General features: G+C 46.1%; 1 protein-coding gene across 11 annotated transcripts in view; it reads left to right on the top strand.

The window, feature by feature from the left end:
* The first annotated feature begins 3355 nt into the window (after window positions 1-3355).
* Window positions 3356-15663, top strand: part of LOC122412720 (uncharacterized) — a 28621-nt gene continuing 16313 nt past the window's right edge. For 3 of the 11 annotated variants that reach the window (XM_043422495.1, XM_043422493.1, XM_043422486.1), the window contains exons 1-2: window positions 3356-4001; window positions 4281-4998. In XM_043422495.1, the coding sequence (XP_043278430.1) occupies window positions 4914-4998 (85 nt within the window). In that variant the 5' untranslated portion in view covers window positions 3356-4001; window positions 4281-4913. Of the gene's footprint in view, window positions 4002-4280; window positions 4999-8063; window positions 8343-12190; window positions 12435-15513; window positions 15652-15663 lie in introns of those variants that run through there. The other 8 variants (XM_043422490.1, XM_043422487.1, XM_043422489.1 and 5 more) reach the window with 8 other exon arrangements.

Genomic DNA, 15663 nt, shown 5'->3' with positions numbered 1-15663 from the left:
TCCTTTCCCACTTGTCCTTTCAGCGCTCTATTTATTCTCTCTTCCATCCCTTCTCCCATTGTTTTCTCCAGCCACCTTTCCAGTCCTTCTACCTCTGCCTTCCTCGTGTCCGCTTTTATTTCGCAGCACTACTCGCAAATGCGTGCTAAAGTTTCCTCTTCCCTTGCGCATTTTCTACATTTGCTTTCCCTGCACCCTTTGGACTTTTCCTGTATCTGACACCCCATCCTCGCCCATGTTTCTTTCATTTCCATTCGCGTGTCCCTCATCTCCCAAAACTCTTCCATTCCTATCGTCTCTTTCCTGTTTTTACTCTCGCTGCAATATCTCGATATTTGCCCTTCTCTTATTCTTCCATTGCTTTCCTCATCTCCATTCCCCATTTCGACGGATTTTCCATTTTTTAATATTTTTTTTTTTCACAATACGAACGTCGTCGGATGGGGCGCTCTCGTGTCGAGGGTGTGCAGCAGCGTCGTGTTTTAAACTCTTCGTTTAAGGAGTTTCGGTACAAGAGTCAAAATATTAAGAAATTGATGAAATTTGGTGATAATGTTCTTCAACATCAAGTGCGAAGACACAAATTTTTTCAAAATTTTCTTCTACTTAGTTATCGAGTAATTACGCATTAAAGCAGATTTCTTATGCCCGAAATGTATACCTATATATATGGAAACGCTATGCTTATACACGTAAACTTTAGTGATCAATTGCTCGATAACTGTGTAGAAGAAAAATCTTAAAAAATTAGTATTGTCAAATTTGGCACTAAAGAATATGTTGACCAAATTTTATAAAATTCTAAACTTTTTGAAATTTTTTATGTTTTTAGCATGGTTTAGCATGGCAACATTGTATCGCCTGTACCGAAACTCTTTAAAAGGCATGGGAACATTGAAAGCGGGAGGTCAGTTTGGGCCGGAGGTCAAAAAGTAGGCTCCGCGTCGAACTTGTCGAACGTGCAGGAAGGCGCTCCAGTTTTTTTAGAAGAAACTCCGAAACAGCATCAGCTGAAGATTATGCTGAAAAGTTATCTCAGCACGCGCCAAAATGTCTTTCCGCATCCGCGGACGAATCCCATCGATCGCTACGACCGACTCAGCCCCGAAGCAAATGCATTTTAAGGAAAGAGAAACGTTTCCGGTTCACGACTTACTCGTGCTAAGAGTTGACACGACGATTGAGAGTGTGTGCCCGGTAGACGCCTCGACCTTGGTGCCCCCCGGTGAGAGTGGCTGCGACAGTCTCGAGACCCGTGTGTGCGCGCGAAACTCTCGCTCTTTGCCAACTCCATATTTCGATGTCGCAGACAAAAGAGTCCGGAACGAAGCGCTCGCAGAGCGAATATTTTCTCGACGCGCGCGTTCAACCTTCTGAATTATGTCGTTGCGGGTTAATATGGCGATGGATAATTCATAGCTTCCGGTCTGAAATCACCTCAGCCCACGAGCACGATCCCTCCGTTGCGTTGAATGAACTTTCCGAGGATTCGGACCATCTGTTGGCAGCTCTTTCCCTCGAATTTCTCTCCATCGAGAATCCAAAAATCGCATTAAAATCATCCAGCAATAGTGCAGTCGTTTAAAACGTCATCGTTCGACATCCACTTCGAATAATTCCATTGGCCAATAGTTCGATGACCGAACTATTGTCTCGAAACGTGTAATTTTGCGTTATTTTCGATATACCATTCGAAATCACCAATAAAAATTTATCTCCCGCAGCAATAACGTTCCGCAGTTCCCCCGAGCAATCGAGATCGAACAGCCTCTTGCGAGACAGTGGAAACATTTCTATGAAGTTTAAGATACAGCGTGGGAGATAGAGAAGCTTACCGTTTCGTGGCTCACTTGACTTCGAGTGGGAAAGACTTTCAGCGTGCGATCGAGAGATCGCGATAGTCTTTTATCTCCGCGATACCCTCGACTGGATACAGCGACGGGAAAAATGTTTTTGAGAACCCCGTAAACGGTTAATTAGCGTGGATTTTATTGATAAATGAAAAACAAAAATGGCGAAGCGATATTGAAGTTTTCAAAGGAACGGAAGACAAGTTTTTTTCCCCACTATTTCTCGTGCTCGGATTTTTCTAGATTATTAATGAAAAGTAGGCTGCTGTGCGTTATGAAAGGCCATTGAAAGAAAAAATAAGTAAGAGAAAGAGATTCTTTTCGGAGTGGAAGTTGCTTGGGAAGCATCGAGCTTGTTTCGTACGCCTTTGTTTACTAATTGGGCGAGCGTGAAGTAGACAAGAAAGAGCTCCGACGGTACTAACGACCTTCGTTACGAAAAAGTTAATTTTACAGAAATACTTTTGCGGAAGCTCGATGTTGAAGAGGCGGATTCTTCGACGGTATTGCGTCGCAACATTTGGCAAAATTGACTGGCGAGAGTCTGCCGTCGGGGGAGTAGAACGGAGGGCATTTCCAGGCCCAGCATCTTTCGAGACGAGTCGCCTCTGTGCGAGGAGCTTGAAAAAAGCGACGATTCTTTACTGCAAAGGCTATGGAGCGCATGCAGATTGAAAGATCCGAGGATCGATAGGCAGGCAGCAAGTTCCGAGGAGTTTGAGCGCACGAGGCTAAGAAATATTTGGCTCCATTCAACGTCCCACTTAGTCCAAGAGCCAAAGAATACGCCGACGTAAAAAGAGTCCGATGTGTGCCGTATCGAGGAAAAGAAAGATTAAAAACCGTTGTATCGGACGCCTCGCCAGGAAAAAGCAACTCCTGAAAATCCGTTGCACGCGTCCTCTTCGAGTTAGGGCTCGTCTCTCTTTTCTTCGCGGGACACGAGCCCGAGGAGAGTCTACGGTATATAGAAAGGGGTTTTCTTTCGACTGCAGATACATTGCGACATGGAACCGTCAGGCGGCGGGAGGGCGCGAGAAAGAGACAGCGAGTCGCTCGTAAAGGTTGTACAGTGTTAAGGTATAGGCCCGAGAGAAGAGCGAGCGAGAGAGAGGCTCCGTGGGGAGGGTTATGGCGCGGCCGGTGAGACGGCGAAGAGCGGGGAAAACGGCGCGTTGCATCCAGTACCCAGAAGGGGGAATGTTCACCGCTAGGCGCTGCGGCGGTACAAAACTAGCGGGGAAGAGAGAGAGAGAGAGAGAGTTGAAGCGAGACCGAGGGGAAGTGGGAGAGCGGGGGAGGCGAAGAGAGAGAGAGAGAGAGAGAGGAAGATTTTCCTCTGCATCCGCAGCTTCCTCTCCCTCTGTCCCTCTCTGCACGGTCCTCTTGCGCTATCGCTTCACTATTCTCACGGTGCACCCCTCTCCCCTTGCTCTTGTACCCTCACGCCCTTGTCCACCTCCAGCAGCCGGAGCGGAGCTCTAGCAGTAGAGCCGCACGCCGGGTACTGGATAGTTCACTCTTCACGATCGCTCACACACCATTTTCTCTCATTGATTATTATTTCCATTCGCACACATGTTCCCCGGTACACACGAAATTCTTTCGACTATTATTTAATGGTAAAGATCGAGTGGAGAGGCTGTCGAGTGGCGCAGTGAAAAACGACCGGAAACATCGCCAATCTTCGTTGCAGCAACATCGATTTCCCGCTCCGCAGCATCTCGCCGAACCTCACGTTTCCACTGGCAGGAAAAGCTCTTACAGCCGAAACCCGCGTCCTTTGGGCCTGGAAAAAAGCTCCGTCTTCGCACGCCAAACGATATTTTCAACGGGCACGAAGTTCCTGGGGAACGCGAAAGGCTCGACCGCCGCGCGCGCTTCGATTCGACCGGAAACCCCTCTTGGCCGCGTCTTAGCTCGTACACGCGGAGCATTATTAAGTAAATCTGCATATTTGCCCACCGGGACATTCGAACGCGGGGACGAGTGAGCGGATTTTATTTACGAAGCTTTTTCCACGGTGCTACTCACGCTCATGTTTATAACGCGATAAATCATCGTTACGGTTTTTCCGGAATTAATTTAACGGATATTTTCAACCTGCAGCCTCCGGCTCGATTACATTTAACGCTCCATTGAGCTCTGCACGTATGTTTCGAAATGTTCATTTTAAAAGCGCGCTTTTATGGAGGAATTTCGTGTGAGCTTTTAAATGCGAAGCGCCCTATGGAACGCGAGTCTTTTCGAACGATTTCAAACCCCCCCCCCCCCCCCCCCCAAAATTGGATTGAACGCGAATATTTGATTTGAGACGTTGAATTTCTTTCGCAAAACAATAATGTTGTCGAACTACGTGGAAAAAGCTCGCACGCAAGCCCTCCGCTTCGACGCTGTTACAGAGTAATGAGAAAATCATGTTTTCTTCAGCGTCCTGGTGTCGGGGCTCGAATCCGTGTGACGAGGCAGTTGACATATCGCGGACGAGTTGGTATGCGTACAGGTAAAAAGAAGGAGGAACTCGGGCTCGTCGGTGCTTCATAGCGGCAGTTATTTTTGTGCTAATTAAGCGCGCGCCACCGTTCCCAGTTTCCGCGAGTCTAATTGGCAACGAGGAGTCCGTCCGGTGCAGTAAAACGCGGAGACGACGCTCGCTCGAAGAAGTTTCGAGTTAGTGAGAGCCGTCTTAAAGCGAGGAGAAGGAGGAGCGCGAGAAAATTGGAAAACGAAGGGGACGATGAGCGGGCTCCTTCGAGCAGCAGGATTCTTCGCCGATGAGCTTCACTGCCGCTACGAGGCCAACAGCATCGCCGCCGCGACTTCACCTCGGTTGTCTTCACCACTGACGAATTCATCCTCCGCCGCTCCGTCGCAACCTTGAATACTTGTAACATTGATTTTCGTACTATCAACGAAGCTGAAGAGACTCGAGCTGCCAAGTTGGGCGATAACGGTATCATTGACAGAGACAGAAAACGGGGGAGCGCTGCTTCGACGATAATTCGAACAACCTTAACCTTCTTCTATGACGAGATCTATCGGTACGTGACAAAATTCGCAGCTATGACCAGCGGATCGCAGAAGGGAAAAAATGCCGTTAATTCTGATCAACGGTACAGCTACATGGCCTGCCCGTTGCACGACGCTGGTGAGTCGCTTTTTTCTTGCTTATTTCCTGTCGAGAATTCACCAATCCCCCGGATTCAATGTCGAGATTATTTCCGCACCCTTGCAGCGCCGAAAATCGCATTTTTATTTCATTAAAAACGCCCCTTTCTTCGTCAAAGTACGAATTATTTTTATCGCCGGTTTATCCACTGTGCGTTTTGGAGCTTGACTCACGTCGGCTCTAAAGGAGCCTCCGAATATGGGCAACAGATTTATGGCGGCCCGTTATACCTGCCCTGCTCCGCTAATGGAAGCTGACCGTCACCCTCGCCGAGTCTCGTGGGGCAGCCCAAGCTCCTCGTTAATCAAGCAGAATATGGGCCAAATTTAACTTCGCGGCTCATCCATGGCAGACGTAAATAGGCTTGCGCGAAATTCTCCCATGAACGGGTGCATTAAAACTGATCAATGCGTGGAAGTTGGTGTGCCGAGAATAAATGGATTGGGGCTCGAAAAAATTTGAACGCGCGCTCGAATTCATTCGTCACGCATCACGGATCACGAGTCATGCGGATCGAAACGACGTTCCGAGTTTCGGGGAAGGCGCTGAAGCGCTCGACGCGAGCGATAAAACCGTTAATAAATGTTTTGCATCCCGATAAATATCGTCGGCGATCTGGCATCGCGGAGTAAGAAGGCGTTCGGAAACTCGTAGCCTTTTTATTCGCTCGGTTGTTAAGAACGGGCAGTCCGAAATCCATTAACGGGAGCTTCTCTTTTCAGAGTTTTGAGAAGCACTAAAATGCTGGAAGCAATCAAGAGGGAGTTGAAGTATGATGAAAAAAAAATGTTAATTTCAGAGTAGTATTCAGAACGGGGGGCGAGTGCGAGATGAGTTGGGAAGTGTTGGGATGAGAATAAGAATAAGTAACGCATCCGAGTTGGAAGCGTTGGAAGTCCGGCCCGAAGTTCCGCCCCGCGGAGGCTCGACTCCCCAACTTTTTTCATTCTTTTGCCCGCTCGTTTTTTTCTCGGATCCTGAAACAGGGCGGATGAGAAGCCCGAAGTTGAAAGGACGTGTTGGACGAGGGAGAAAAAACAGAGATAAAAGCAGCGGAAGGAAAGGAAAGAGAGCAGCTTTGAGTGGCTTTTCGACGCGGCGATGAAAACGAGGCTTCCCGACAGCTCGGCCAGCTCCGCGGGAACCGTCCCGATGTGACCAAACGAACCGTGCCTTTTTCCACACTGACAACTCTCCGCGAACTCTTGTATTTTCCTTTTTCGTCTCCTCATTCAACTCGAGCCCGAAGGCTTGTATGCGCTTTCACAAATCCGAATTAGCAGCCGGATAAAAGCAGGGAGAGAATGAGACACACAGGGCTCAGCTTTGTGTTACGCCGGTTAGCCGCACTGCCTCACCGCGCTTTCGCGCCTGTGCAGATAGCAGCTTTCAGGAGCATAGAAATTCCCGAATCGCGCCCACGTGTGCACCTGAATTACACACGGACAGACACTCGTGCACACACGGAAGGACGTAACTCGAGTGCAGAAGTATAGTCGATAGTCGATAGAGCACGCTCGTGATACCCGCCGCTCCTGTCTTCTTCGGGGCTAGAGCTTACAGAAGGGCTTACGACGGGCTGCTAAGAGAAATCGCAAGAGCGGAAATTAACCGACGGTATAAATAAAAGGAGAGAGAAACCGATTCGGCGGGGAATGACTGAAATAAAAAAGCCGACTGCCTGTCTCCCGATCGGAGAAAAAGAAATGAAAGACGAGGGAAATAGGTTGAAAGGGAATGAAGAAAAAGCGCAACCGAACGAAAGGAAAGAATTAAAAATCAGGTGACAGCTATACCTGTCACTTTGAATGACAGATCAAACGATTGCTATTTCCAAGCGAAACGTCGACAGTGGAATGGAGCCTGGAAGCAGCTCTCGGGATGGAAATTATTGCAATCGATTAAAAGCACATTTCCTCGTCATCGTACTAATGAATTTTCACATTCTGACGTTTAGATTTTTTCGACAAATCATTTTCGTTTCAAGCGCATATTTGAGAAGGACGTTGAGCTTGATTGCCAGTGGCAGGAACATCGCAATCAGAACACAAATGAACTTTCAGCACGTTTTGACATCAATATTTAATGGACGAAATTCGTTTGTGACTTAATTGAAATAATTCGAAAATTTTGCGGCTTCAACGGCGAGAACCTGGGGATAATTCAACGGTTCACCAAACTGCTAAATTGACTACTTTCCACCGTTTCGAACGTCGTTTTTCTGATAATCCGAACCATAAAAGTCGCTCGGTTCTTGTTTATTCTAGTTCGATAGCAAATTAGTCGAGCTCGTGGTTTATTCGCCTTTTGTTTTGTCACGAGGGTCCTTTTCGCCGTGAGGCTTTGTCGAGAGAATGTGGCAAAACATTAGTGTAGGACGAAGATTTGGACCGAGATGTTTATTCAGCGGAGGAAGCTGTTCCGAGCAAATGAAAGGGACGAGAGCCAAGCACTGGCAGCTTGTCGAGCGTGCCAAGGAAACAATAATCGTCCTCGGAGTATACTCGATGCTCTCTCGTTCAGGGGCGCACTTTCGCACCAACCGCAGTCTGAACGCTTCCTCGGCATCCTTCTCTCCCCAACGAAACGATAACTGACATTTGAGGTTGGTAAACAGCTGCTGTGGCCCCCTCGAACGAATAAGGTGTCGACCTCTGCTGGCTATCAATTATCAAAATTGCACGACTCCCGGTCCATTATTGGCATGGATCTCGATGTCTCTATTCGTGCTCCATAACGAGGCTCGTTAAGAGTACGTCAAAGCCTTGCGTGAATCGTGACCGAATTCCGGGGTCATCGACGACGACAAAGGGATCGTATCAAGGGGAACATTCTGCTCCGAATAAATTTCAGAGGCAATTGTGGGGTTGATCGATGCCGAGTAAAATCGGCCGTATGAAAAATTACGGCAGTTGGGAAGAAGACTTTTTTTCAATTAAACAAGTGGTGGGCAGAATCAAACTTTGGGATCTTGATTGTTTGTGGTCGTTGGTGCGAGGTCCGCGTCGCTGTCAGTGAACGGGGTCGTCAATTTTGTTTTCCCGGAGCTCAGAGTCAACAGGATTCGAGGCCGGTTTAGATTTCCTTCCAACTGTAACAGCTGGAGCGTTCCAAGACTTTTTGTTCTTCTGTTTACCTCCTTGGAGCGCGTCTAAGTTGAGAAGACGACGAAAACACACGGTTATGGATCTGAAATTCCATTGGATATTGAAGATTTGCTATACAAAAAGTGGATATGAAAGTTCGTGATGAAAGTGATGCTTTTGAAGGAAAAAAGACCAACAACTTGATAAACGTGATTGAATTTTATTTACTCCACTCCGGTAAGTTGAATCCTGCAAACAAAAAGTGTCTCAACGAAAATATGATTCACTGGGACTCACTCTGAAAATGCCATCCGGAAATAAACTTCTATCGAGCCAAGCGATGACAAACGAAGTGGTTTAATTTCCTGAAACTTTTAAGGGGTCTACCCTAACTGAAACTTTCTAAAAATCGATGTTTCTTTATTCGAAAGTATTTCAAAGTATCACACTAAGATTTTATAAAGATCTGAGCCGTCCAAGCGCACTTTTGAGCTACGCGTTTACTTGGCTGTCTGAGCGCGCTGATACGCAGTGCGGTACCGCGAACCTGCTTCTTTTAAGGAAGTTGAGGCTGTACAGTCATTTTTTTTACCCAAAAGTTATGGCCTGTACCTTTCAAAAGTTAGGCCAGTTTACAGTTTGGCAATGTTGCATACACTTTAAAGAAAAGTTGGGGAAAAAAAGACGAAAAACTGGTGAAAGCTCAGTCGAAAACACGAACGGTGACGATCCTAGCCTCAAAAAACTGCACGGGAAACAGATTATTATTAATATAATCTCAGCAAATCTCCTAATAAATCTGAAAAAAATTGACATTGTTCGGCAAGCCTTGCTCATGTTGCCCAAAAAATTTCATATTTTTAGCATCATTTTTAACGGAGATATCACTGAATGTGTCTTGACTTCCATAAGATTACATGTTATTTGGCCCAAATTGTTATTGATTTTTCTCAGCAACAACGCTCCTAAACTGTCTGAAAATTTAACTGATTTTTTTTTTACACTTCACTTTATAAGATGCAATCGGTTTAAAAGCGATGACATCATTTTCATTCTAATGCCTCAACTTCCTTAAAACACGTTTAGCGCACATCATACGAATTTTCGAATCTTGATTCGAATATTTTGTCATTTTTGAAAAAATCCAAAATCGTATGACATGCGCTACAGCCGCTTACCTATCGAATAAAAAACCATTTTTTTCTCCAATCATCCACTCCAGAGTCGTTATCAACAGCGCAGACCCATCTTTTTTCTTTTCTCTTCTCCCCCATTTTTCTCTACGAAAACTGAGTAAAATGAAAATAAAAAAAATTTGTTGTGTATTTTGAGAGTGTATATTTTTTAGGCCTAACGCTTTTTATATCCATTTTTATAATTTATATCGGTAAAAAAAAATCGCACTATTTTTTGCTTGTCTAACAGACCCAATAAACAAATTTCCACGTCAACAAATTTCAACGGAACCTGCTCCGTGGTAGCCTTATTCGTATTCGCTGAAATATCGCCGCATTATATCTACGAATTCACTTTCATGCGAGTTGAGCTCCGAATTTAAGATAACTGCGCATGTGGGATGTAATAGGAACGATAAAGAAAGCAGGCCTGCTCGTGGAACAATATAGTATTCGGAGACATCGGACATGGAGCTTCGCTCTGTGTCTTTGCTCTACGAGCATGCACGCTTCACCTTCTATACATGCCTGCACATTAATGGTACATAACGAAAGAAGCTCCAACACCAGTCCGCACATACAAAATCTTCTTGCACGTTTTCCGCGCAATAATTCGGCTCCTCCTTCCTGATGTAGCTCGTCGAGCAGGCACCCCTCCATGCTCGTGTATATTTATAAGCATATAGCTGCTATATGTGGCTGTAGGAAGAGCGCGAAGCCACAAGTTGTGTTCCCGGGACAGGATAAGGGAGAGCAGAAGCGAGGAAAAGCGAGACGATTACCCCTGCTTGCACTCGGACAATCCATTTCGCCGAATACTTCGCCAGTTGTATTATTCTCATCGTGCGACTCTCTCCTCTCACTCTCAATGGGAAACTGTTGACCCACGAAAGAATATTAGCGACCCGTTTCTTCGGATTATTTTAAAGGAGCTTTAAATACTCCTTAAATGCCATCAAAATCCACTCTATTTTTGAGGAGCCTGCGCACTTGGCAATTAAAAGCTCGGTTTTTTTCCATCCTCCCCGGTTGCAGAGATATTTTGCTCGTTCGTTCGGTCGCTTTTTGTTTAATCGCAGAAAATCCTTGAGCGTATCTTTTCATGTTTTAATTGAAATTCTTACGTTTCATTCTTACCATTTTTTTGCCTCAATTTACTTTTGTTTACGATAAAAATCCTTGCGAAACTCGATCCGTAAACCGCACTCCGTTACGCCTCCGGAGGATCGAGGAGCTTCGCGTTTCCGCCGCTAGGTGGTCCCCGCCGAAAGGTCTCTCGCAGCAGGAGCGCAGCGTCCGAGACTATAAAGAGGGCCGAGGCTTCGCTCCTCGACGGACGCTTTTCACTTTGAAACGTCACTGCTAATACGTGCCATCGTGAAACTCCGAAGTTGGGTGAATGCCAACGGTAAACACTTACGGTCCGCGTAAACTTTTTTCTCCAATGGAAAATCACAGTTTATGCGTCTAACGTACCAGCTGCTGCCGTGGCCACGAGCACGCTCGCTCGAACAAAAAACATCGAGCGTTCATTGACACTGCAGCGAATTCTCGTGGGAATAAGCCAATTCAGCTGTTCCCTGTTACATTGTCGAATGAAAGATGCCAGTGTTTGTCACACCTTGAGCGATATTAAGGGGGCCGCCCCGCGTGACAGCCCGATTTTTTAGGGTTTCTTCGCGATTTTTTTGCGACGAGGAAAAAAAACATAGACTTTTGAAATTTGGAGGGATTATTCATTGGTATTTCAACTCTATGATAGAATTTTTAAACTCCGATATCTCGGGTAGATTCGGTGTGAAACTACTTTACAGTAGTCGCCACGATTCCGGGAGATTGGTTAATCTGAGATGAAAAAACCAAAGAGCGTTTCGATTTGTAAAGCGCAGTGGCTATCGCCTGAACTAAAATCATAGAGAAATATTGAAAATTGAAGAATTTGCGCTTTGGAATATCTTCGAAAATTGAAATTTTGTGTCGAACGAGAAGAGCGATCATGAAGTGAAAAAAAAAAATAAAAATAAAACAAAGGAAATTCGTGAACAAGAGTCGTGCTCAGAAGTCAAAAACGCCGATCCGCTTTCTCAGATCGCCTTGAAGTTTATATTTACTCCTTTTGCGCATACGCCGAGGCGAAAAGCTCCGAATCTATTTTTACCGATCACTCGAGCATCGCGAGCTTTCGTAGCGACTCCGCGGGCGTCTAATGCCAAGATGTTTAGCGCGTCCGTCCGCAGATTAATGTGGAACTTCGAAGCCGGATGTGCAGCATATCCCGTGGCATTTTCGAGCTGCGCTCCGCCTGCGTCCATCGAGACAAGGTCGTTGAGCCGCCGTAGTTTGATATTCATCGAGTTCTCGGGATTTTATGATCCCCAATAATTTCTAACGGCCAGTAAACCGAGGACGTTTTCCTCCGCGGAAACACTAGCTCGACTCGATTCTTTCGAAAATTGAGCTTCCCAAGCCCAACGGCTGTGCTTTACGATCGCAGTCGATGCGGACAGTAAAATTCATCGTTCTGAAAGAACGGCCGGCGGATTAATACGCCCAGGAAAGCTCGTTTCATCATCGAGGAACCCAACACCGGAGAGTTATAAAGCTTTCGAAATCGAAAGTCCACATCCTTCGCGATATTTTGCCGAAGCACTCGTTGGGAAACGTTCGGTCCTCCAATGGCGAAACTCGAAGTTGAAACCTCGCCTGCGGAATATTACGTGCGCAGCCCCGATTCGAGCACGTGCTCGATTGTGACGAAAAGATGACAACGCGTTGACACCTCCGGGAGAAACATCGCCTCGCAATACGTACGCGCGGCGACGCAAAAATCACCGAGACACGAATTGACGAGGGCGCCGAAACATATATGCTCGTGTGTCGAACCGCATGAAAATGTGCTAATAAATCTCTCCGCTAAAGTGACGCATGTCTCAAACGACGATCGCGATTCGTACGACTCTCTCGCCCCACCCTCCCTCCAGTCGCCACGGAAATAGTTTTTTTTTCGAATCGACTTTTGCTCAGTTGGCTTTCGAACGGGCTCGTAACTCTCGTGAAATACTCAATCGCCCTGCGTTTTTCGAATCCGTCTTTAGTCCGACGTTGAATCGCGTGTTGTGCTGGAATATTACCGAATCTTCATTGCTTCCACATGGTAAAACATCGAGAAATACGTCACGTTTCTCCACTTCGAAAACCTTCTCATCGTCACTCACAGGCTGACTCCATCCAGCGCTTTTTCCAGGTCATTTTCAAAGTTTCTAATCCGCAATCATTTCGCTGTCATTCTGCATTTTTGGTAGCTCCGAAGCTGACGTTTGTGATACGAATTAGAAAAAAGGAGAAGAAGCAGAATCGTGCAGTTTGCTATTATTTATCGAGTGACAGTTTTTCAAAGTTGGAATCTCGCGTGCAAGGATGTGATAAAAAAGCTCGACAGGAAAGTTTGAAAAAAAATGATTTCGTGCTGCAGTTCTCGATCACTGCGGCGTTCGAAATTGCGAGAAATGCTTGTCAATGAGCCGCAAGTGTCATTGAGAGACGAGAAAATTCATCCGCAGTGCGCAGGAATGTGTCTCCTCGCCGCGATTGGCCTTGAACCCTGTTAAACAGGCAGGGACACGTGGTTTCGGTTCAGAAACCGTCAATCGACTCGCCTTGACCTGACGGCACCTCCTCGCACAAGCCGAGTCACTGTGCCACTCTCTCTCTCTCTCTCTAAAGTTATTCTTGGGTTGCGAATTAAATGCAACGAATGAAAGTGAAAGCGAAGAAGAATCGAATGCTCTTGAATCGCTCCCGGGGATTCGTGCTAAGAGCACTTTGACGAGATTATTCGTTGCTCGGGCGCATCTGGAGCGAGTCGCATGACGCAATCAATTTGGTAACGTACCGAGAAATCAGTGGGTTCGAGGCAGAATAAAAATTCGTCGACTCGTGCCGAGCAAAATGTTGCTGCGTCTTCGCAGTTTGTTGAATCAATTGTTCGAACGAACCTTCGTGACAGAAGAGACGCTGGCGACGTCTGTGATTTGGTTTGTAAATGAGTGGAAGTTCTAAGGGGCCGATTCGCGGACACGTCGCGACGTCATTCGGAGCGAAAAGCACTGGAATTCCTTTGCCAAAGCTTTACGACCAATTCCCAACGACACGAGCCTCCTTCGCTTATTTCTGTGGGCCACAATCTTCCATTTTTGTTGAAGCAACTCTGTTTTTACTGCACTGAATCGAAACCAGGACACGAAGGATGTCATAAAGCTAAAACTCCTGGGAAATCACTATTTTATTCCCCTTCGAGGCGAGCGTCAAGTCTAGACGCTCGCCGTGAGTAGTCGCCTCGTGAAATAGGAGACAGGCAACAAGTGACAAGGTTCCTTTTTATTGCTGAGAATGTTGCGCGAGATTGAGACCTGAATTCTTCACGTTCAACAGGGAAACGAAGTTTTTTTAATGTGTCACGTGTTCGCTTCGTGCTTTCGAAGGATCAGAGTGGAGGCTCGCGCGGGGCTGGATGTCTTTCTCGAGTTGTTTTTCTCAAGATCCTTTGAATTTTCGCCTCGCCCAATGATCTCATCAATAATTTTGTAGAGCTCTCGGAAGAAAAAACTCGAAATGTCTAATGGAAAAACTTCTTCGATGCTAGTCGAGGGAAAGAAATCGCGAAAACGGAGAGAGGGAGAAGGGAGACAATATTTTGGGTGGTTTGAGAGTAAGAGGTGAATTCTCTGTAATACCTCGACTGACGACCGAGAACGAGATAAGTTGCTAAAATACATTGACACAGGCAAAGAGATGCGGTTACGTTATTTGAAGCAATTGTGAATTCAAATGCTGTTTTTTTTTTCTCTCGCTTTTATATTGGCGTTGTAAATCGGCGTTTGTAAATTTAATTGCAAAAGCCATCGTCGTAAAATTTATATTCCTGCAAAAAATAATAAAATCAAAGAGTTTTGTTAAAAATGCTCAAAGGTATTCGTTGGAACTTTCAAAAAAAGAAGAAAAAAAATCAATGAAATTGTTGATGAAAATGAATGTTTTATTCGGAAAGACCGCAAGCAAATATGCTTCGAGTGACGTTATTTATTGGTGATAAAAACAAATGTTTGATTTCGAAGTAACAGAAACGAGCATGCTTCGAGTGCCGCATTCAATTGGCATCAATAATTCTCTCCTCAGCCAGTGAAGTACGAATTATATTTCGATCACTGGCTCTCGTGGCGTTGGAAAGCGAGCGACGTTTTCAAGTGTTATAAGGAATCGGTTAAAAACGTATTTTGTTGGAAAGTAGCCAGCGGAGATAAGGGAGGATTGAAAATATAAAGAAAAAGGGTGATTTTCGAGGATCGAGGGGGTTGTAAAAATGCGAAAAAGTCCGACTCTCCCTGTCGCGTGTTCCACCCAATGGGCAATATCATTGAGCGACTCGATAAGAGCTAATTTTATTGAAGAATCAATTGAGAGTATAATGGAATTGAAAAAATGCGGAGCTGATACGAGGGTGGATTGGGAATGAGGAATTCCGGAAAGGAAAGCGAGCCGCGAGGAGGGTTGTTCGGTATAAAATCGTTTGTCTCAGCGTGACCTAATAAGATTGAGATCGAGTGATATTTTCGAGCGGTAAGTGGCTAATATCGTAAATATACGAAGGCTCGTCGGTATCGATGTTCAGTTTACCGTCGAGCGGTCCTCGCAACACGAACAAATGAATCCACGTGAGTTCGTGGAGGTGTGTACGCACGCATGAACGTCGAGCGGAACGCACACGAACGAAGCCCCACCCAAGCCCGAGGTCTTTCTGGCCAGAGGAGGAGAGACTTTGCGGCGTGTTAGTTTCTTCGACGAGGCCCCAGGCAGTGCGGGGGTGTCGCTCGTACGGGCAGCCACATATCGCGTTTCCGGTGCTCTCGAACAATCATTCTCGTCGCGGGATTGCGCTCGGGGCTTTTCTCTCGTACGTTTATCTCGGCATACCGCATGCTCAGCGAGTCAAACAAAGTCTCACCGTTTCTCATTATTTGGCTGAGGGAATTGCTTCGGATCGGACACCACTTTTGTCTCGGAGTAGATCGTCGCGAGTCTTTTCATCTTGGCAGTCCCTCCGGAGTTGCATTCTAACGTCACGACGTCGCAGCAAATAAATTGAGAGGGCAAACAATGAGAATAGGCGGAAAGCTGGAGGAGAAAAATAACCTCAAATCGTACCTGCGCTTCTTCCCTCGCACGGGGAGAGCCCTTTTTCCATCGACCGACCGCGATCCTACATTTTTAATTGTTGTCACTTGTAGAAAAGTTGGCGATGTAACGAGCATAGATTCGAGGAGTGGGAACGCCTAACGGAAGTAACCTTGAGGGACTCGCGGCCTCGAGAGACGGTGAATGTTTCA

This window comes from Venturia canescens, chromosome 6, assembly GCF_019457755.1.
Source record: "Venturia canescens isolate UGA chromosome 6, ASM1945775v1, whole genome shotgun sequence".
NCBI classification, from domain to species: Eukaryota; Metazoa; Arthropoda; class Insecta; order Hymenoptera; family Ichneumonidae; genus Venturia; species Venturia canescens.
This window is presented reverse-complemented; position numbering and strand designations above follow the sequence as displayed.